The sequence below is a fragment of the Toxorhynchites rutilus genome, chromosome 1 (genome assembly GCF_029784135.1).
Source record: "Toxorhynchites rutilus septentrionalis strain SRP chromosome 1, ASM2978413v1, whole genome shotgun sequence".
In the NCBI taxonomy this organism is placed as follows: Eukaryota; Metazoa; Arthropoda; class Insecta; order Diptera; family Culicidae; genus Toxorhynchites; species Toxorhynchites rutilus.
The window spans coordinates 29,514,936-29,539,058 of record NC_073744.1 but is presented as its reverse complement, the minus strand read 5'-3'; the positions used below and the strand labels follow the sequence as shown (position 1 = coordinate 29,539,058).

At 36.5% G+C, this 24,123-nt stretch overlaps 2 protein-coding genes across 2 annotated transcripts in view; both read left to right on the top strand.

Annotated features, from left to right (window-relative positions):
- Positions 1-10,743, top strand: part of LOC129762793 (uncharacterized) — a 366,458-nt gene extending 355,715 nt beyond the window's left edge. The window contains exon 8 of the mRNA XM_055761333.1: positions 908-10,743. Within this exon, the coding sequence (XP_055617308.1) occupies positions 908-1,061 (154 nt within the window). The 3' untranslated portion in view covers positions 1,062-10,743. The remainder of the gene's footprint in view (positions 1-907) is intronic.
- Positions 10,744-19,205: 8,462 nt separating this feature from the next.
- LOC129762989 (tubulin--tyrosine ligase-like protein 12) lies at positions 19,206-21,251 on the top strand. The gene has a single exon (XM_055761651.1). The coding sequence runs from the start codon at positions 19,334-19,336 to the stop codon at positions 21,185-21,187; it is 1,854 nt and encodes a 617-aa protein (XP_055617626.1). The 5' UTR covers positions 19,206-19,333; the 3' UTR covers positions 21,188-21,251.
- The last annotated feature ends 2,872 nt before the right edge of the window (positions 21,252-24,123 follow it).

Here is a 24,123-nt window from a genome sequence, read left to right as displayed (position 1 = left end):
CCTGTGGTGGGTCGTAACAACTACATCGCCAGTTGATGTAACAACGGTATCCTTTGGTAGTAAGTGCCTCCTTGTTATGTTAATAGCTCCTGTAATGATCTTATCTCAACGGGTACTAAGTTCTGCTTGTGTAATAGGAAAGGAAGGGAGAATGGACAGTGGGAGTAGGAGATGCAACTTAAATAATAACATTAGCGCTTCTTAGGAAGACATATATGGGGAACATAAAATTAGGGTCGCGAGTAGCTAAGATATCGCGATCTGGCATGCGTGAGTGTACTCCTTGAGCCTCTAAATCGGCAACCAGTTTTATTCTTTCATTGCAAAATTCATTACATGACCAAACAACGTGCTCGATGTCATGAAATCCTTGACCACAATTGCATAAATTGCTAGTAGCAAGACCTATGCGGAAGAGATGCGCATTTAGCGCGGAATGATTGGACATCAATCTGGACATAGTTCTAATAAAATTTCTGTCAAGATCTAACCTTTTAAACCAGACCTTCGTTGAAACTTGAAAAGTTTGTTTAATCAGCGGAAAAAAAATCTTAAAACCACGATCGGAAAACTCACATTTTTTGACAATCAAAGTGCTTGTTGTGTTCATGCTATCGTTTCCTTCCATCTGTCGAATTTTACCAAAGTTTTTTTACGTTAGTCACATACGGTTCAACAATAAAAGGAGACGACATTATAAAAAATCCATGTTGAGCCGTACTTTTTGAGATAAAGGGGTGATCCAAATCACCCCGTATGTCCAACTCACCTCGTGTTACCCTACCGCTCATTCCACTTCAGTCCGCATGGAAAGTCATTCATCTTTAATTTGTTTTATCCCTTTCTCTTTTTTTCTCTCTCTCTCTCTCTCTACATAATCCGAACCGATTGCCGCGCCACCAATCAGACTGTGCGATTCGTCGATTGAGAACGCAAGATTAATGACCCACTCGCTTGGACTGGACGGCAAATTCGATATACGGGTCTCAACGTTCGGCACATCCAACAGCATCCTGATCCACATCGAGAAAACCTCCACGAAAAGTTTGTCCCGCAAGTAATGACTCGTGGGTGGCGGAGCGGTCTAACCGGACCGGCTGACCCCAATTGGAACCGAAAACATAACACGTGTGCAGAGAGGGGATGGGGGGGGAGTCGGAAAAAATTAAGAATAAAAATGACCGCCGTCAACACCTGCTGCGAATCGTACGTGAGTATATAGAAACACATATAATAGGGATTTGGTCAAAGACAGGAGGTGCACCCAAACGTGGTAAGCAGGAAAATTTTAAATAGCTAGGGAAGTACCAATATCAGCAGCAGCAGCAGCAGCAGCAGCAAAAAAAAACAAAAACAGTATATCTTTCTACAGTTTTCAACTCTATTGATGTCATTCCTCGCCTTTAGAACAGCTTCTTATCGATTTCAATCTGGATTCTTGTCGGAATTTTCTCTTTCCGCAATATAAATAAGGTAAATGATTTTGGTTTGTCCAGTCGAAAATATGATCAAGGTTTGTCCACTTTTTTGAATGCTCTAATTCAGCAAACCTTTGTCAAATCGGGTATTCGAATGTTTCAAAACATATAAATAAAATTGTCTTTTTCATGATTTACAATATTTTTACGGAACCACAAGTTTTAAAGGATTATAAAATACACCTTCTATTGGTGTCAATGCGCCCCTCATTCGAGCTAACTTTTAATCGATCACTTTCACTTCACTTTGCAAGTATTCAGGCATTTTCGGGATTATAACAATTACAAATATTGTAAACATCATGCCTACACACCATTTGTATCAGATTTACATAGCTAAACCATTAAATTAACGCATTTGGATGAAATCAATTCTGATCATGAGTTGTCCAATTCACTAATGTTGTTTTGTCCACATGATTTCTATGGCAACCGCTTGGCGCGCTGCAGTTTGTTAATTGTGTCCTTCGCGCATAGCAGAAATAAAGTTTCTCTGTGTTGAGCGTGTTGAGGGTAACACTTTTAAAATGTCCAGGAAAAGGCAATATTCTGAAGAAAGTCTAAATTATGAATGGATCAATATGATGCAATGATAAATGCAACATCTACTTGAGAATTCGAATGCTTTCATTCAAAAATGGTGATTTCCAAAACCAGACAAACCATGATCATTTTTCGGGTAAACCATGATCATAATTTCTCTTTAAGGAAAATCGTTAAAAAAACATAAAAATTTGAATAATTTCAACGCCGTATGATAGTATTAGCAACTAAAGTTTAGGAGCTTTTCAATAAACTCAAACTCGTATCGATTATATGTGATTTTCATGATGAAAAATCGATTTGCATTTACTAGTTGCGTAAAAAAACCCCAAATCGGACAAACCAAGATCATTTACCCTAATATGGATAGCTCTGGCATTTGTTTGTTGTTCTTCGTTCGGATGATAACTTTTTAGACATTTTTGCTTGAAAAAAAATTATTGCAGCTTTTTTCCCATGTGTCAAATGTTTCTCCAATCAACGAAACAAACCTTTCCGTGACTAGGGCTTTGTTTATTCGAGTTTTTGGTCGATCCAGAAAACGTCCATCGCAGATTGCAGTGTTGGGCATTTTGAATGAGCTCGAATGAAATAAATGTTGCAATTTGTGTAATTCGAATTATGAATTATGTTTTTTTCTTAGTTTTAATGAATGAAAAATGTTCGAATAATATAATTCTAGCATTCAGAATCATAAAACCTTTGGCGGGAAATGAAATTAAATTGTAATTAAGTTTAGAACATCTCAATTATACTGAAATTTCAGTTTCTGACAAAATGTCTGTATGATTTTGAGCGCTAAAATGGTAAATGTCGGTCATAAGTATATGTCGCAATATCCGGTAATATCTCCACCAGCCCGGGACTACGAAATTATCCGCGATGACTAGTAGCGACAATCGAGATTGGAATCTGAACTTCTCTCTGTCAGATTAGAAGGCTGAAAGACAATTTTAAATTAGTAAAATTTGAATGAAAATTTCTATTTGGCATTATTTAGTTACTTCAAGCACGTAGTCCTGACGAAACATGGCATTCGTAGTCAATTATTATTATAATAAATTAATTCCAGACACAATTTTCTTGCAGAAAAAAAGTGATTTTCATTTACATTGAATACTAAATTCAATACGAAAAGTCAATTTTCATTTATAATGTTGTAGAATTCGTTTTTCCTTCTCAATGACACACCAGAATACTCGTTTCGCAAATACAGGCTGTTGTTTTCAGTTTCAGAGATGCCATTTTCTTTAAAGTTGGCGAAAATGTATGCAAAGTATATTATCTGCAAGCAAATATTTTTGTTCTATAAATTAGACTATATACAATTTATAGCTTATATTCACTTTGGATTGACGTGTAATTTTTTTCCGCCTGTGATTTTCCCATTTCTTTTCATTTCCCAATTTTATGCACAGAGTGAAATATGAAGAAATACACAACCTAGTCTGAACTACGCCCAAACTAGCGTTGGCTGTAAACATTTCATCTTTGGCAGACACAGTGCCATTTCGTGTGCTGGAGGGTCAAATGCGCAAATAATGAGCTGCTCCAAAAGCTTAAAAAAAGGTGTATGTATATATGCGAGCAGACATCTCTTTCTGTTTTCTTTTCTCATTTCATATGGGATTGTGCCAAAAAAAAGTCCATATACGACGTCAACGGGGATCGAACCAAGGCCGGCTGGAATGCAAAGATATTTCACATGACCTCGCTATCCATATAGCTGTCAACGCTGTTATATTGAAGTGTGATAATATTGCACCTCATCATAAAATGAAGTTGGAAAGTGTTCTCTAAGAGGATAGAGAAGAACATGAACGAGAATATATCTTTCTCTGTGTCTCCTGTTTCGCTTGCTCATATTGGCTCTAGCATATATATTACACAAATGATATACCGGTATTGGGGAGTAGAACATTTTTTGTTATTTTCCGGCTCATTTAATGTAATAAATCGGGATGCCATAACATGTGCTAAAAATTAGCTTTGGGTGTAGCTACCTCGGTTGCTAGCGCGGAAAATATTACTGAATTCAGAACTTTAAAAAACTAATGAAACAGTTTCTTTCGTTTCATTCACTTTCTCGATACCACATTGTCAGTCTACTTTATGAGGGTTAGATTTGTATTGTGAAAAGTTCCGTATTTTACTATTAAAAGTTTTCATTTCAGTTTTCCAAACAAATTGTTTTCATGTGTAGAATTTCAAAAGTTTGAAAAGTCAATTGCAATCGCAAAAAAATACTAACAAAAATGAAATGTCTGCGAATTTACAGTCACGCTTGCAAATCTGGCAACTCAGTTTCGAAGTCCGTGCGGGGATGCCAGGTGATTTTTTCAAATGTTTCCACATGATACGAAAAAATGTCTTCAAATGTCTTCACAATCATATCGGAGGATACTAAAATTCATAACTTACTCTCGAACAAAGTTCGACAGCTTATTCAATGATTATCCTAATTGGTATTGTTATATAACGCATTCAAATAAACTTACTTGGGTTTTTTATTTATTTCAATAAATCTGAACAAAGAATATATTGCGCAACTGCGAACTAAATTTTATGAGCTTATGAATGATAATTGGCTTGATAAACCGTTGATTGAGTGAACACAACAATTGGTTTATTTCAGCTTCGAAGTTTTGGTTATAACTCAAACCATATCCATAAAACTAACTATTGAAACGGTATGTAGCCGGAAAACCTTCGATATGTGAAGTGGTCATCTGAAAGAATGGGTTAATCTATTGATGGTATGGGCCCAAAGTAATAAAAATACAATGTCACAATTATTCGAATTCTCGAGCGCAAATGAACTAATGTCTTCTAGAGACATTGTGTATTCAGAACGCATGAAGTTCTCAAGTTTTTTAAGTAAAAGTCGCTATGTTGTTGAATTCATTCTATATGCTTGTGGATTTTCTGCTTGGAAAAGAAAAGTCTCCGGTTATTACTAAGAACAAAAGTAAACGAGTGACACTGATATAAAAGCGAGCGAATGACACTGAGACAAAAGCCCTGCTTCTTTCGACGATATTTTCGGCTATTACTTAGAATTTCTTACTTTTTTAGAAACCCACATACGCTGTCACAATGAAATAGCTTCACATACTCCATAAAACATAAAACGTCTTCGAAACATCTTCACAAAATCAAATGTCTTCACAGTAAGTCAAATGTCTTCAAAATGAAGACATGTCTTCAACCCTGGCATCTCTGAGTCCGTGAGATAAAACGGCAACAACATGCATTCATGTCATGAAATGTCATGATAGTGATGCTCGAAAATCAGAAAACCCGGATTTCTTCATCAACATCGAGCATCGGTTGTCATTATGCTCTCAAATGTCATTATATTGAAAATAATATTGACCGTGTAAGGTCCGCTTTTGCCATTTCTATTGGATTCGTTTTGACAAACAATTTGAATCTGTCCACATCGAGATGGAGAATAGAAGGTAGGAAGATTCACGCGTTTTGGTTGTGTCAGCCTTTGATTGCATTAGTAGCCGGGAAGATAGGAATGTCCCATACCAGGCATACCAGTCAGTTACTCAAATGGTACAAAATTGAATGTGTCAACAAATAGAGTTGAAAGAGGATATACAGAAACTAATTACATATTTGCAAACAATATTTACATTACATTCATCGTTTGCAAAGAAACAGAACATGGCACGAACTAAAATGTTTCATTTTTTCATTGATTTCTTCTTTTATCAAAATGATTATTTTGGTGTCTATTGTTCTTGAATTTTAGAGGAGCTTTATGAAGGTTTAGCTGTCATTACTTTATTTCACAATCTAGGTGCTGAACTCTACATCTCAACGACTTATCTACTGGAAAACGATAAAAATATGTCCTGATTCCTTCGTCATTTTCAGTTCTGCTATTGTTCCGGCATTGTGGGACGTTGCATTTTGATATTTTGCGGAAGTGAACAAAAAAAGGGATCACTATGATATTGAGGAAAGATCACATAAAAACCTCACCTGCCATGAAAACCCTAGACACTATCGTATTTGTCGTCAGATCAGCTTCAAGTGTGTCACTTTTCCTTATTTTTTAAACAAGTCATAGTAATATATTTGAAAAACTTCACGTTGTTTGTTGAGAGTTTTTTTTTCAAATTAACTTCTTTTTCTTCTTTGACACAGGCGTTGTTACATACCTGGTATTCTTTTTACTTTCATCAGTGATAGCCTGAGTCCAAAGTGGGTAAAATAGGAGGTATGTTTTCCCCGCTTTGTCCATATGTAGCGATTGCACAGAAAGAAAGTAAAATATAATTATGAGACCATCGATTGAACCGGGATCTAGGCAACCCTATCCCAACCAACACAAATTTAGGCTCTGGGCTCACGCATTATTTACTGTTTGGAGGCAATATCGGTGCAAATATGTTCAAAATTTGAGTCCTTTGGATAGCGGAGTCATCATGGCGGTTCACAATTAAAATCACAGCACTGCGTTTTTTTGTTACTTTGTGACATCAGGTCCTGCTACAGTGAGATGAGAAAACTTCAAGAAACTTTTATTCAAAATATTTAAATTCATTGCCGGTTCCAATAGTTATACATCACTGACACGGTTTGAAAGTTTTTTTTATAAATCCGTTGATGTAGAACAGATTACGAAAAAAAAAATTAGGAGGTTGTGTTCAAGACACGGCCGGATTGTTGACGTAGAACTACGCTGTAGTTTAATTCAAGTCGTTTGTTTATAACTGCGGCTATTATTTTATTATGCTACGAAAATTTTGAAATAACCATTCTACCAGTATGGTCGCCCTGAAATGTTTTTTTTATTATTGTAGAATCGTTTGACGATAATTGTTTGATGATTCATTCTTGTGCTCACAGAACAATACATGCTCAAGATAAGCGCAGCTGTCATCCTTAGTGGAGAAAGTTTTGCTACTGGCAAGCGAAACCAAATCACATACAAAGTTCCAGAACGACATTTAATTTCTTGATGACTAAATAAGCGAAATAAACTCTATCTGCGTGCGAACCCAAAATAAATTAATGACTTATTATAACTTATTGAATAACTTAGTTTTTCCCAATTTTTTTTTTGTGCACAACCTTAACACCTGCTTCACCATAGCGTCAGTTTAATGCATTGATGTAATGTCAAAGGCACCAACGAAGCCTTTATGATGACAGAAAACAAACAATGTTAACTGCTTGGAAAAAGGCTGAATATTTGCCTCAGCAGAAATTCATTACTAATATCCTAGCGTAAATAATTCCCTCCCGCTATCTCCCCTCCTTGTTTATATTTATCATTACAAATGGGGTTTCAGAGTAGTGAAAATGCCCTATTTTTACGTACGGGTTATGAAGCGCACATGTACGCACACAAATCCCCATATATCGATGGCTTGAAGCAACTAAATATACACACACTTATCTCTGTTTTGCGCTCTTCTCAACAAAAGCCCTTTCTGTTAATATTGCCAGTCTAGATTAGCTTAGCTGTCATCCTTTGTGGAGAGAGTTTTCCTATCGTCATGCGAAACCAAATCGCTGAAAAAATTCCAGAACATCTATTTTCTTGGTGAGCTGACAATAGTCTAGCTTGATGATTCCCCACACAATTGTGTAGCTCAAAACATTAATGCAATGGCGTTAGTTTGATGTAATGATTGCAATGCCAGAGACATCAACGAGTGAGTTATTTGTTCGCATCCACAGCTCATTCCGAAACGAAGACATGTGATGGCGCAAAACAAGGAAGAACAAACGATGTTCATTGTTTCGTATCTAGAACGATACTAAAAGTTTACCTGTCCTTGTTTAGTTAAATAGACTTTAAACTTCTTCAGTTCATCCGTCTCTAACCTTCCAAAAGGCCCTTGGAAAATTCTACTTTTCCTCACATTACTCCTCCACCCCTATTGCCTTGAGAAAACCATTCGATCACTCGCCGTCCAGCTCGCCCAGAAACGGTGTTGTCCAGTCGGTGTCCTCACGAAGAATGAAGTTTGCCTCAACAAGATCCACTGTTTATATTCTAGGCAAATATTGCCCTTTGTTCCTCTTCTTTTCCTTTGTTCACGGAGACTTTACATCTTGCGATTTCCCCTTCGATGCTCGTTATTGACAGCTCTGTTCGGGGAAGCACACAAATGAACAGAACAAATGTATGAGGAAATGGAAATGCTTCCAATTTCCATCAATTTAAATCATATACAGACTATGAGATTGTAATGTATAGCATATCAAACTAATTTTAGAGAATTTTCGATTCTTTTGGTATGTAAATCGCTAGAATCCTTTCACGACAAAAATAGTTATAACCATTAACTTTATTTCATAAAAACGTGACCTGTTTTCTGATTTGGCACCCTTAATGAAAGACGTAGTTCTACGTCAAAACTCTGGAAAATGAGAAAAACAAAGCACAACAGCACAACGAAGTATGTTCATTTAAATATTAATTATACATCTTTTTTATATTGTGAATGCATTCGTATGACACAAATGTTTTAATGGAAGAAAAATGTTAAAATAATTTAATTCTAGTGTTTAAAATCATTAAATCCTAGCTTTTGGTGGAAAGTAAAACCGAATTGTAATTGAGTTTGGAACATCTAGATTACACTGGAATTATGATTAATTGATTACTTGATAAAAAAAATGTGGTTCGTTTATTTTTATTGATTTGATTCTTTTTACCTTTGATGACAATGCTTTTTCAATGTAGTAAATTTTTATGAGAAAAGTAACATTTTTCGCTCCTGCTGATCGTTGGATCTTTTTTGATATTTCTCATTGGATTCTCTTTGACTCCTTACCCAGGCTCGATCTATTAGGTACAATGTTGCTAGTGTAAAAAATACACACGAAGCATTATTTCCTATTTTCAAGCTTTTGTGCAAAACATGAATAAATCAAGTTCGAATAAACAAACCCCTGAGCTATCCCAATCGGACCGAGTGAAGAAACCACGATATATCTACGCCAAACAGTATTCTCCTATAACCTCAAACGACGGTCAACAAAGCCAAAGCATGCACACATACTCACATTGCTAACACATTCGTTCGACCGATTCAGCTCTCGTGAAGACTACAATGTCAACCATGCTCTGAATTTAACCGTATTGCTTTCGCACCCAGTTACATCCGTTCGCACTGTTTAATCAACAATCTAAGACGAAAAATGAAATTAGGACAAATGAACTCTTTTTCTCTCTCTTGTACCAACTACTATGTGTATGTCACCACACGGAGGACACTCGATCCTGTCGACATAGCATGTAAAGATGACAATATATAAATTTACAAAGCAAAAATTGAAAAATAAATTTGCCAAAAAAACAGACAACTGAAGAATACAATTCTAAAATTAGTGGAATGAAGAAAAAAACAAACGCGTGGGGTACGGCTGCCCCTGATTTTATGCACAGCCTTCACTGAAAATTTGCTTTAAAAACTAAACAAATGTGTAGAAAAAAAATAGATTGGGAAAGAGAGAGAGAGATAGAACTAATATTTACGTGAAACCGATATCGAAATAATGAAGGAAAATAAAAGAAAAACAGAATGAAGTGCTAGTTTTACTCCTAATTACATTGCGGTTCGTATTTCGCATTGTTACGTTCAGTCGTGTTTTAAAACAGAACCTGGCGTTTTTACCTAGTTGTAGGGATAGATATTTTTACTTAGATCACATGGAAACATATATCTATATATTTTGAGATTACAGAGATATTTTTAACATATTTAATATTTGCATTTTTAAAAAAGGCACCCGAAATTCATACACAGTTACGTTTTATTGGAAGTCTATGCGCGCTCGTTAAACGTAAAACAACATTAGCTTTGAGTTTGATCAAATCACATAGTAAACAAAAGTATAGACATTCATTTCCACACAAAATACGACAAAATTAATGGAAAAGATTATTTATTCGTTGCAAAAATACCCGCGGTCTAAGAAAGCTGCGCTGTTGTACCCTATGTTTACACAAAGTTTTGTATACTTAGCGAGAAACAAAAAAGTCCCCCTTATTGTGTAGACACACGCAACGTGAGAATGCAATTTTTGCATAGTGGAAAAAAAACAGTTCTAGACCATAGGCCAAACTTTGTTGAGAAGTGTATTTATTGAAACAGTTGTAAAGAGAAAAAAAAAAACAAAACAACGTTAAAAACAAAAAAAAAACAATGTATAATCGGTGTAGTGTGTTTAAAACAGAAACAACGCATTATTTAAAAAAAATCAAACGAAATCATAAGAAGTCCAAATGTAAGCCAAGCCCTCGTGTCGGTGGGTAGGAAGACAGTCGGAGCATACCAAACCGATATGTAGCTAAATTTGCATACACAAAAATGCGTTCTGAACAAACTATTATACACGTCTTCTAGTTGAATTTGATACCAATATTTGATGAGGCGAATCAGCGGGGCTCTACGTGATCACGCGGGAGTGTTAGGAACGACGACAAGAAATAATTGTTTTGGTGTATGTGAATGTTTATCGGAACCAGCAGTAAAATCATTAATGAAATGCAATCACACAACTAGATGTGAAATTGTGAAATTTACAGTATAAAGTTTGCACACGAAACGGTTATCTGAAAATGAAACATCACGAACTTAGTCCAAGTGAAGGAGTTGAATTGAAAATAGGCAGAAAATAAAAAAAAAGCAGAAAATGATTCGAGTGATGATTCCGAACTTTGAAGTAAAAGTTAATGAAAATTAAATGGTAGATATTATTGATCTGAAAGAAAATTCCTGGTACAAATGGAGGGGCGTTTGGGTTCTGACAAAAAAGTTCAACCTGCTAACACAATTCACAAGGTTTTCCATTTTCATCAAATCACTAACCGAATAAAATCGCTGCAATGGACAAGTCAACTGCCAATATTGCTGACTTTTATCCTAAAATCATAGGTGGCAATATGAATGATAGAATTTTAATAGCTCAGAGCGGCCATATTGGATTCTGTAAATCTGACACTGACATTCGATTGACTCGATTGATTCAGTCATGACTAACTTCACGCTTCGGTTTCACAGATCGTGCTTCTGAAGGGGTAGAAAGTGATTCCGAATTTCAACGAGAGTTGTATTTTCGGATGGAGCTAAACGGTAAGTATATGGGCTCGATTCTATATGACGAGACGAGCAAACGTCTCGACTCCAATCACTGCCGAGTCGAACAAAATGTCTTATTTCAAAAGACGAACGTCGTTGAATTGTTTCACCATGTGTTGAGCCCTATTCCAGAAAACTAATCGACCTTTTGTTTGTTATTTTATTTTGGCCGCCTAGATTGTGTCTAATATAGTGTAAACAGCCAGCACCAAATAATGCAATTACAATTATTTGATCGACCTATCCTTTGTATTTGTCCAACAATTACGAAATAAAACTGTGCTAATCTGGCACCGATTGCGGCGGTACTATTATTGTTATGTTTGTTTTCAAAACAGAAAACTGAAAAGAACACAGGTGATAAATATTTCCGAAAAGCACCAAAAGTGTCATTTTTGATGAAACAATGATTTATATTTTTATGTAATGCGTTTCAGTCATCTAGATTCTTTTTTTTTCGAAAATGAAAACATGTCTCCTCATCTGAGATCCCTGAACATATCGTTAAAAAATGACAGAAGTCTTTCCAGTTTACCAGTTCACTTCACCGTTCTTTCGGTTTAAAGTTAGTACCAGAATAAAAATAGATGTTTTAATTTATGTAATTCGTAATGTTTAGTTGTTTTAATGAAAGAATAAAGCTGAAATAATATAATTTTAAAACCCTAACATTTGGCGTGAAGTAAAAATGTATTATAATTAGGTTAAGAGAAGTTTAGAAGTCAATATTACTTTCAGTATCTGCCAAATTGACATTTTGTTCCTTATGATTTCAAACGCTACCATTAATTGATGAAAAATGTAGGTCGTTCAATTTTTTTAATGCAATTTTTTGCATGTGATAACAATACTTTCTCTATATAGTGGATTATTATAAGAAAAGTAACACCTTTTTCCCCTCCTGGTTATTGGATCACTTTTGACATTTCTATTGGATTCTTTTTGACAACCAATTTGAATCTATCCACATGACCAAGGCTTGAACCAGAGAAGAGAAGTGAAACTTGAGAGAAAAAAGTGGCAACGATTTGTGGTATGAAAATATAAACAGTGAAAAAATTGACAGATGGTTTACGCTCAAAAAAAATTACAGAATGTTGAGATGTCTCTAAAACGGTGGGATACGTCTTATATAAGGTGAGAGATTCGTATATAATGTTATTAATGTTAGCATCATTATAATAAACACGGCGAATTAGATAAAATAAAAATATATATAAACGCTTAAAGAGCTGTGGACAAATATTATAACGCGTTTTTATCGGTTTATGTATAATGTCATTAATAGTATAGCAAGACAGTAAACCTTAATTTCGATCGAATGTAAACACGATAAACCGCATTGATTTATTTCTAGCCCTAGTCAATTTTGTTCTCAGTAGCTTGAATTCTGTGAAATAAGCAGTCTAGAAATTATTGAGAATAATAAAGGTAAATCTAGATAATCGGCCATTTAATACCAAACCGATATAGTAGTTCTCAGATTTTCGTCAAATATGGTAAGTGGTAAAAGTGTTCTCTATCGCATAATATTAGACCCGTATTTTTTTATTTTTTCATTAGGGTGCCCATTTCCATTTAAGGGTGGTTCGAAAAATCAATTTTTGAGATATGATTTTCCAAAGTTCAACTCGACTACAATCAATAATCACGGAAATTTTTGCGGGTTCAATATTCAATAATATATTTTGATAAAAAAAAACTAGCTCATTGGCTTAATTTGATATGTGGATTATCTAAATCAGTTCAGTGGTTCAAATGTTATGAATTTTCGAAAAAATGCATTTTGGGAAAAAGTGGAAAAAATTGATTTTTCGGATCACCCTAAAATGAAAAAATAGGGGTCTAATGTTTTGCAATAAAGAATAAAATTACCACTTTTGACGAACATCTGAGAACCACTATATCGGTTAGGCATGGAGTGGCTATAATAATACAATAAAAATAATATAATAGCAGTATTATTAACTTTCTTGATTAGTGTATGTGATATAATTCACTTTATATATTTATATACAGTAGAACCCCGATTATCCACGAAATAGTCGATCTAGATCACCGCGTATAACGAAAAACGCGGATAACGTAATAAAAGGCTAAAAATAAGGTACAAACACGAAAAAAAAGATTTTTTGGCATGAAAACTATGTTTTATCAATATAGAAATTATTGAACCATCCATCTGTAAGTTCGTTTACACCAGTGATCAGATAATCTGAAAGCCATGACCAAAACAAAAGAGCAACCTCTACCACCCATTGACAAATTTCGGCAATTCGCAACATTTTATAATGTGCTTTATTTTTTGAGTTTGAGTTTATTACAATCAAAGGCTCTTTTGTCGTTTTAAGTTACTACTAGGCATGTTTGCGGATTCATAGAAAGATAATATTCTACTTAATATTTCGATCCTTGAATTTTTTATATATTTTCTCATTGGTTTAACAGTGAAGAATTAAAAAAACACATAATACTCATGATTTCTTCCAAAAATTCATAACTTTTCAACCATTGAGCCGATTTCAAACCTCGACATATCAAGTGAAATCTTATTTTTCTATCAATCAACTTCAATATGTCCCAAACTTAGAAATTTAGGACTACAGAATAAATTTAATTATAAAGCTGATAAAATTTGCCATTTCATTTTCCACAATTCGTTCTTTCAGAACAAATTTCTCTCTTGTCGCAATTTTTTCGCAATTACCTTTTAAACCTCTCAAATTGAACTGACAAAATGATAGATCAAGGAACGAAAAGCAGGAAAAATTAATAAATAATGGAGGGGTAAATGTTAAGTAAAGGTAATCATGGATTTTTAATAACCATATCAGAAAAATTATTGATAAAACACATCCCTTTTTTTAAATTCTCTTTCAAATTTTGTTAAAATTGCACTGAATAGTATAGAAAAGGGCTATATTAATATTTGAATAAACTTATGTAATTATGAACATGTTTATATAAACCTTCCCATCTTATCATTCTTCATTAAAGACCTTGTATCAAGACATCTAGAAATCGATACACTCTCAAATCAAGTATGCCTGAAAAAATAAAAACAGGAAGTGGGTTATATCTATGGTATAACCGCAAGGGTGACGTAGGACTATCGTTGATTTAGAGATCATTTGTTCGAAGTTGAATCTAAATCCATTCTGAATGAATGAATAAATGAATATTTGGGGGGTTTCGAAAACGAGAGCGTTACGTTGGAGGCACAAGGTTTTATGCATCCAATATAGGATACGAAAAACCTTGTTCTGAAGAATAATCTTCAGAAGCTAACCTGCTAACTGTACTTGATTGACAAATCACAAACCCAAATGTATTATATGGATATTTTATGGATAGAAAACATTAAAATAAACTCTTTCGCTTGAATGTAATTTTCAATTCCAAGGGGAACTGGCAGATTATTTTCCAGCAACGATTAGATATTTCCACATTTTCCTCGATACTGGAAGCCCACCAGTGGTTAATGCTAATTCGATAACCACCTGTTAATAGCACTTGATTGAAACATATTTGGTCACAGTGTTACATGGATAGAAAACATTCAAATAAACTCTTTCACATGGATGTATTTTTGAATTCCCAGAGGAACTGGCAGATTATTTTCCAGCAATGATTAGATCTTTCCGGAACTTTCTCGATGCTGAATGGCATCCAAACGGAAAGAATTCTGCGCGTGTATGTGTCGATCCTTCGTCGTCCACCTCCTCCAGCACGTTAGGCAACGATGTTGTCTTGTCGATGTCCTCATGAAAAATGAATGTGTCTCACCACCAGAATATCGCTTAAGTATGCTTTTTGTGTGTGATTGAATCGAGAGAAGGTGTGGTTTACGATGGCAATTTGGAAGGCAAACTAGAGGGGAATGAACTCTCTGAGCTCGGAACTTTCGGCGACTGAGCAATAATCGATTGCGGGCGCATACAATATTGGATACGGAAATATCCTACTGATGGGGAAGAATAATCTTCTGAAGCTATCCTGTTAATTGCGATTGATTGAAAAATCACAAAACCAAATGTATTTGGTCACAGTGTTACATGGATAGAAAACATTCAAATAAACTCTTTCACATGAATGTGAAAGTGGTTAATACTAACTCGATAACAACCTGTTAATAGTACTTGATTGAAAAATATTTGGTCACAGTGTTACATGGATAGAAAACATTAAAATAAACTCTTTCACATGAATGTATTTTTAAATTCCCAGAGGAACTGGCAGATTATTTTCCGGATCTTTCTCGATACTGAATGGCATCCAAACGGAAAGAATTCCGCGCGTGTATGTGTGTGTGTTTGTAGCGGCTGCTTTGAGATCTTCCCGGGGAACCGTTTGTGGCATCACTCTCCTCCTGATGGATTCCCTTCTGACCTAAGGTGCACAAACAGGCTCTTGGTGACACCGTTCATCCGCGCTTTCATGATAAACGAAGAGCTTCACCACAACAGCGACAACATGCTCCAATCGCTGTTCAATTTGAACTGAGTGGATTTCCGAGCGGCGCTCGCTTATATACCGATTGGTGATTTCAATAGCCTGTTTTGAAAGCAATTTTAAGACTATTGAAACAAGTTTTTGGATCAGAAAGTAACAAGTATAGAACGCGTAGACATTTTATCTTTCGAATGAAGTGTTTATCATACCATTTCGTTCAGTTGTTTAGGAGCTATTAACGCTCAAAATCTCGGTCTCCGGCGTAACGCTTTCGTTTTCGAAACTTTGATTTTACACCCCGGTATAGAAATGAAAGACGTAGTCCTACGTCACAAAATTTTCTTCATGTAAACAAGGATTGAAAATGTGAACTTTTTAGTCAGTGAATTGTATGGAGTTCCACTGCTGTGCTTGAACCCAACATAAATGACAGCTCTTCATATCCTAGTATTGATGTCGTTGGACATTTTGACGTAGAACTACGTCTTTCAGGAAGGGTGCTGTGCAATTCTCAAGGCTGCAAGAGAAAGGGACTACTGCCCGCTTCTGATCTGCTTGGCGGTTAGATACGGAAAGAGGCAGAATCAATGTGACCGTACATGGAAATATCAGTTTATGTTCAGCACACTTTTACACTAACTAGAATCTGTTCAGCCGGTACCACACAGGTGCCAAATCAGAAAACAGGTCACGTTTTTATGAAATAAAGTTAACGTTAATAACTATTTTCACTGTGAACGAATTCTCATGATTTGCATACCAATCGAATCGGAATCGGAAAGATTTGTTTGAAATGCTATACATTACAATTCGCTAATCTCTAAACGGTTTAAATTCATGAAAACTGGAAGAACTTCCTTTTTTCCCATACATTTGTTCTGCCGATTTGTGTGCTAACCCTATCCGTATTTCGAATGCTTATAATTCGAACATTTCTTAAAAGATCGGAAAGATGTTTGCATCAATTGATAGGAAATATTTCTATGCGTGTATCACAAATAGTAAAATATTATTTGTCATGAGATGAACAATTGAATAACAGCAAAATGTCAAGCGTTATCTAAATGCCCTAACTGCCAAGTTTTTATTGGCCCGATTCACGGTTTCTCCAACACAGACTTCTAAATCGATGTATCTGTGGAAATCCGCTCTGCAAAGATACATGCAAGTCGGGGGTATTTTTGTTCCCACCGAGCTGTGTTTCCTTAACACAGACTTCAAAATCAATGTGCCTGAGGGAATCCGCTTTGTAAATACATGCAAGACGGGGGTATTTTTTGGTGTTGAGTACTTTTGTACTCGCTTGTCGTTGTACAGACCGGAATATGTTTCCCTAAAACTCTACGTCTATAGACGACATCCGCGCGACGAGCTGTGTGTACGAGCGTCGTCTTTAGACGACATGAAATTCATACTGCTCTTCGATCTCACCAGCGCGATGTGCATACTTTTCGGTGCAGTGCTCCGTACAGGGGTAGCACTTCGGCGGAGCACACTGCCGTAATGAAAGGGTTATACTGAGAAGCCTGGGAAAATCGTCATTTCAGATACTAGAGGTAAATGAACTTTGGCGGTTCGAGAACTACGTCAACATGAGATGTGCAATAATTTCAGAGGAAAATGTAAGATACAATGATCGTTTGACAATTCATTCGTTCACATATTTTGGTAGTCCTAGTCATCATATCAAACATAAAAGGACGTTCAACAAATTTATTTGTAACGAAGAACATATATTACAAAAATTTCGATGCATTCTAAAATAATATTCGATGTGGTAAACAAGTGGACTGCATAATATAATTGCGTAGTTCTACGTCGAAAATATGCGGTAGTGTTCTAGATACAACTCCTTAGAATTTTTTTGATTTGTATGGAATTTATCTTTTAAAGTCGCAAACTGTATGTGAAAATATGTTTATCAGCCGACAATAGTATGTGTACAGAAATTTACATTTAATACGACATGCCGAGGTAGCACTCAGTGTTGCCTTGGAGGCGATTTTGACCTGTGATTGGACATTTTCGATGAGGGTGGTACAGTGTCGACGTTTGTTGACGACTTTCAATGTGGGACCGTAATTTGGGCCCCGAACTCGATGTTTACAAAAATGTCCAATCAAAGGTAAAAATATCCAATTAAACGTGTCGCATTACAGGTCTGTCCAATTAGCATTAAATATAAATTACTGTATATGTAATTAGATTCGCACAAAATATGTGCAATTTTTCATATTTTCTATTAGGACGAAATATAGGATCCATGAAGGATCCTGTTTCATAATGGTTCTATCAGAGAAAAAATGCAAGAACGACTTTTTTTCAATTTTCGCAAACAAGAAATCATACAAACAATCACGATAACACGCAATAGTCTAAACAATGGATTGATAACGACACAAAACCATATTTTCCAACTTGCTTTCCCACTAGAAGATTTTATGTTTATCTAATTCATAAATCGCCCCAACTTTCTCCAGAATTTTTTCTGACAAACTGAAAGTAAATGGAAATTACGATTTAAAAAAATACATCAGTTTGCTTCCAAATATTTCACTCGCAAACAGTTCAATTCGTTCGAAATCAGTTCGCCCGCAATTGGCGATCTAACGTACAAATCTACACCTAGACGGCGCTGCGGTGAAAGTGATGATGGTTTTAAATTTTGCCATGTGAGCTTATGGAAGGTTTGTAGTTCTTTCGATAAATTACAATGTTATAATCATAAAAGATTATTTGATTGCGATGAGTTTGTAAGAAATTTAATTATGCACAATTTTATATATAACATGTTATTTATTTACCTCTTTCAGTAGTGAAAACTATAAAAATGTTGACTTGTTGAATTAAAGAAGGAAATTCGAGAGCACAATTAAACACAAGTAGAAAAATGTACGATTCCTGCATGTGAGAACTACCTTGGAAAGCCCGGAAGTCAAATATACGTGATTTGTTTTTGAGTTTTAGGTTACATTAGCATCATTTTCTTAGTACAAAAACAAAATCCAGATGTCTCACCGATCGTTTACGTTTTGCGTTAGATCGCCAATAAGTTCGTGTGACCAACTACCGTTCTTTGAAAAAGAACGACAATTCGTTCACTCTCTTTGACGAACTAGTTCTTTCGTACCGATCGCGAACAGTTTGCCTATCTCTAGTTTCAATGAAACTCGTGTACTGAAATAGGATATTTTTTTCGACTCGACAGTGACTGGAGCCGAGACGAGATGAGACGAATTGTTCGACTCGTCATATAGAAAAGGGCCTATAATTTATTTTTTTTAGAATTGAATTTGCAACCATAGTTGAAAACATAATGCAATGCAATTCTAGTTCAGCCATAACACCGAATTCTGAAGATAAAAGCGAAACAGAGTCAGTCATCGACAGTCGTCGAACAAAGGTATGCTTTAAATCTAGATAAAGTTTAGATCAACAGGATGAAGAAACACATAAAAACAAACGAGACGAGCGTAAAAAGTCAAAATTAACATTGATTTGAAAATCACAACCCGGTTGCGTTTTGTTTCAGTTGCTCTGCAGAAAGTCCAAGGCTGAGCATTAACTTTTTTTATGAGTGTAGACCGGGATCTGTCATTCGCAATGTAAACAACACATGGAGAGCATGCTTTCGAGATCGATTGAATGCTGCAGCACACAACTGCGGTGTCGCGCATTGTTGATTTTGTTCTTTACTTTATCTCGTCGCGATTCTAGCAAAATTAAATCGGCACTGAATAAACCATGGAAGACATTAACGAATACGACAGTTTTCTAGCTATTCACAAACCGCAGCTGCAAGCTTCGGGTGTACCTGGGCACTTCTGGCCGGAGCTGTTCCGTAAGTTAAAGCAGCAGGACTTCGATGCCGGCAACAGTTTTTCGCTACTGCTGGTGGATTACGGCGAAGATCAACGTTCAGAGGGGGATCCGATATGGACAGTTGCCGCGACGAAGGAGGGAGGCATCAAGGTTAGTGATCCTACCCAGATATACCTGGTCGATCACGCGTGGACCTTTCGAACGGACAACGCTAGACAGCTGCTGAATGAGCATCCTCCGTTGGTGAATCGGTTGGCTATAATGATGGGAATCGATCAGGATGATTTGCCAAGTTCGGTGATTATTTCCCGAATTTTGAACGATGTGTGGAAATGGTGCAATATGTACTCGTTGAATGGAGAGGGTTTGTCCGTCGAGAATCGGATGCCGATTTGGTATGTAATGGACGAACTCGGAAGTGGGATTCTGCATGGTGACACCCCCAACTGTCGTGTAGTGCCTTTTATACACATTTCCGATCAAATGACCTACAGCTTGCTGTTCCCCATCGAGGATATCGATGAAGGTGACCAATTGTATCGGGATTTCGTTGATGGTGTTCCGAGTGAGACGAAGGAGCGCGATGCGCTCCTACTTCCATGGCGATATACTTCGTTCACCAACGAAAGCTTCACCCAAAAAGAAGCTCCCAAGGAATACTTTCTCTCGGGCCACATTGAAGAGTCTCTACCGAATCCAGACGTTGCTCCACCTTTGTTCGATGGGAATAGCGCATCAAAGGTATATTCCGATTATGAAATGGTTACCCAATATCTGACCGATCCTGGTTTCGAGATCGTTGGTAACCCTGAAGATGCGGATATTTTGTGGCTCACCACCCACTTCAAACAATACAAGGAATTCAGCGAATCGACGCCCAACAAATATATCAACCAATTTCCGTTCGAAAACGTAATTACGATAAAGGACCTTCTCAGCATTGTTTGCCGACGGGTAGCGGAAAAAAGTGGACAGCTGGATCCGCTCGAACCAAACCCAAAGTGGTTACCTGTGACTTACAATCTGAAAACGGAACTAATTGAGTTTGTCAGTTATTATCAAAATCGCGCCCACAAAGGTCTGGACAATCATTACATCATTAAACCGTGGAATTTGGCGCGCGGTCTGGACACCTACATCACGAAGAGTTTAACTCAAATTATGCGTCTTCAGCAGACTGGTCCGAAAATCGTCCAGAAATACATCGAACGTCCGGTACTGTTCGAGCGACCAGAGGTCGAAGGACGGGTTAAATTCGACATTCGTTACGTTATGTTGCTGAAGAGCGTCGATGAACTGTCCGCCTATGTATACACGAACTTCTTCCTGCGCTTCGCAAATAAACCCTTCGAGTTGAGCGATTTTGATGACTACGAGAAGCATTTCACCGTGATGAACTATTCCCAGTTTCAGCTGCGTCACATGAAATGCGAGGAATTTCTGGACCAGTGGAAGGTGCAATTTCCGAACCAACCCTGGGAGGACATCGAGAATGATATCTGCACGATGTTGAAGGAGGTGCTGGAGGGAGCCACCAAGCTGGGGCCACCGTGTGGAATTGGCGCAAGCGTCCAATCGCGGGCTCTCTATGCGGTGGACTTGATGCTGGAGTGGACCGATGGTGGACGCACGGCGATTCAGCCGAAGGTGTTGGAAGTTAATTTCACACCCGACTGCAAGCGAGCCTGCGAGTACTATCCGGACTTTTACAACGATATTTTTAATCTTTTGTTCCTGGATCAGGAAAATGCGGAGGTTTTCCGGAAGATTGTCTGATGCGTGTACAGGAAGGGACGAGAAAATAAATATTTCGGCACCCAAAAAATGCTGTATGCTGTCTTTTATTATCACAAAAAACCTCCGCATCACTTATTTTGCAGAATATTTTGACGACTGCACAACCGCGTTTACATTATTGCATTATAAGCAGGAAATGCAATTTTTGACGTGACACTACGGGCTTGATCACGAACATCACTGTCACAAACGCTTTCACGTCACTTACAATTCTTTATTCTTTTTGTGTCTATCATCATTGTCACAGACAGCTGCGTGTAAAAATGAACTCCGTGAAGTGAAAGAGTTCATTCCCGTTTATAAGAGACATGTCAGTTGCATCATTCCGGGCGTTTAAACGTTATGTCGGTTGCATAATTTCGGACATTTGAACGTTATGTAGGTAAAATTAATATAGTGTATGAAATAATGGGCCTGATTCTCGAATACACTTCACGGTGGAAACGGAATTAAACGTATCCGCGATGACAACGGTACGGTGTCGACATCTGGATACGAGATTAGTTTCCCACTAAACTTATCATAATATCAAATTATCTTCAGATAAAATTTTTGTATGAGATTATTATATCACATGAAGAAAACAAAGTTTTCCACTCGCATTGAATACCAGCTTGATACGAAGAAGTAATTTTCATTAATGATTTTTTATTTGAAAAGTGCTCATTCTGCCTGAAAACTCATTATTATCTTCGGCACTTCACTAACTCGTAAAACGTAGTTCAATGGCGTGCCGTTTATTTCGTTTCCACCGTGAAGTGTATTCGAGAATCAGGCCCAATATTCCAATTAAGCGTATGTTTTAGAATGACAAGATGACAAGGCATTTCAATGCCAACTATTCGGGCTAATCCCATGATTCATTTGTTTTGTGCGTTAGTTTACTGAATCAAACGCTGGTTCAAAGATGAGGAGGAATACTTGGTTGCTCGTGAATAATGTAGTTTTTGAACATATGGGAATGTGGTTTTATTTTCTCTTTCTATAAATTACTCTAGAGATAAAACATGACTATTATGTATAATAATGAACATCTCGCATATACTTTTTCTTAGCTCTGTCTTACTCGTTTGAATAATGAGAAGCATTTAGTATAGGTCAAGGTTAGAATCATTTTGTAAGAACCATTTCTACAATTTTGTTGTAACCTTCTTTGACCCTTTGGGGCACGGTGGTATTGAACATGTCCCACCTTTTTGATGCGTAATAACGCATGGTGGACCCACCTAGAAATATTGAAATAACTGTGTGGCCATAATTTTTTTTTCGGGACCTTCTTAAGGTTGATTTAGACGATGCCAGTCAGCGCTCTAGTTGAAGTATCCAGTGAACAGAGAACAGACACTCTGTTCAAGATACTTGTACCAGTATCGAACAAGTAATTGGCCTCTAACTTGAACAGAGTGTCTGTCTCTATTCACTGGATACTTCAACTAGAGCGCTGACTGGCATCGTCTAAATCAGCCTTTATTTAAAGGAGTTGGCAATATCATTAGCAAATGTCAGAAATATATTCGATTGGGTTGGCAAAATTTATCATCATATGACAACACACCATTTTTTCAATTTTGATAGACATAAAATTACTGTGCAACATAGGCATTTCTATTTTCTAAAATTCTGTGCCGCAAAGGGTTAGCTGTACCTTCTTTAACTCATAGAAACCCCGAATATATCCACCTATGAGCTACTCTCATATGGGATTCTGAACATCAATCCTTTTATCCTTCCTATTCTCCTGTAATTTGATATACGGGACACGAGGTTTGATTTTAAACAGAAACTGGTTAAAAAGCATCGGTCTGAAACATAATCTTCATATAAAACATCTGATGAAATTTAAGGAATTTTCCTTAAGCAGAAAGTGATGCAGATTTTCTCTAGACGGATATAAAAAATATGAAAAAAAAATTCAAAACAGTATCTTGTGAATGCTTTGCAATGATAGACTCATTTTTGTGTGCGAAATGTATTCCCTAACAGAGCTATCAAAACCAAGGTGCCCGGGGGAAATCGGCATTGCGAGTATATGCAAGTCGGGGGCATTTTGATATTGCAAGTAAGGTGATTGATACGATTGATTCTAGCAAAGAAAATTCAAATTTGGAACTTTAATGTTGGTTGCTTCGTGAAATTTCATATCAATGACCGATCGTGTATGGTGAAAAATTTAGCACAAGTGTAAGTGTAAAATTGCATAGAGTAGCAGTTGTGTTAAAAATGACTTGATATATAAAACGATTTATTTCAATTTTCATATATAAAAACCAAGGTGTGTTCTCGCTCGAGAACGGGTCGTTTGGTTTAAGCCGTCTGTTTTGTTGTGTTCATTTTCACACAATGAAATTTAATACGGCGAGAAAAATTGGAAAAGTGAAGAAATATTAGAAAAAATGATTCCCAATATGCTCTACATATAGGGCCTGATTCTCGAATACACTACGAATACACTTCACGGTGGAAACGGTATGAAAGACATTCGCGATGACAACGGTACGGTGTCGACATCTGGATACGAGATTAGTTTCCCACTAAATTTATCATTATAATATCAAATTATCTTCAGATGAGATTTTTGTATGGGATTATTATACCACATGAAGAAAACAAAGTTTTCCACTCACATTGAATACCAGTTTGATACGAAGAAGATAATTTTCATTAATGATTTTTTATTTGAAAAGTGCCCATTCTGCCTGAAAACTCATCATTATCTTCGACACTTCACTAACTCGTAAAACGTAGTTCAATGGCGTGCCGTTCATTTCGTTTCCACCGTGAAGTGTATTCGAGAATCAGGGCCATAGTGTAGCAATGTTGTTAGTCCAAACAAAATCCGTATTGGGTTAAATAAACACTCAGAAAGTAGAAAGAGTGGAGGCGATCTGGCGTAGTGGTAACATCCATACCTCTCA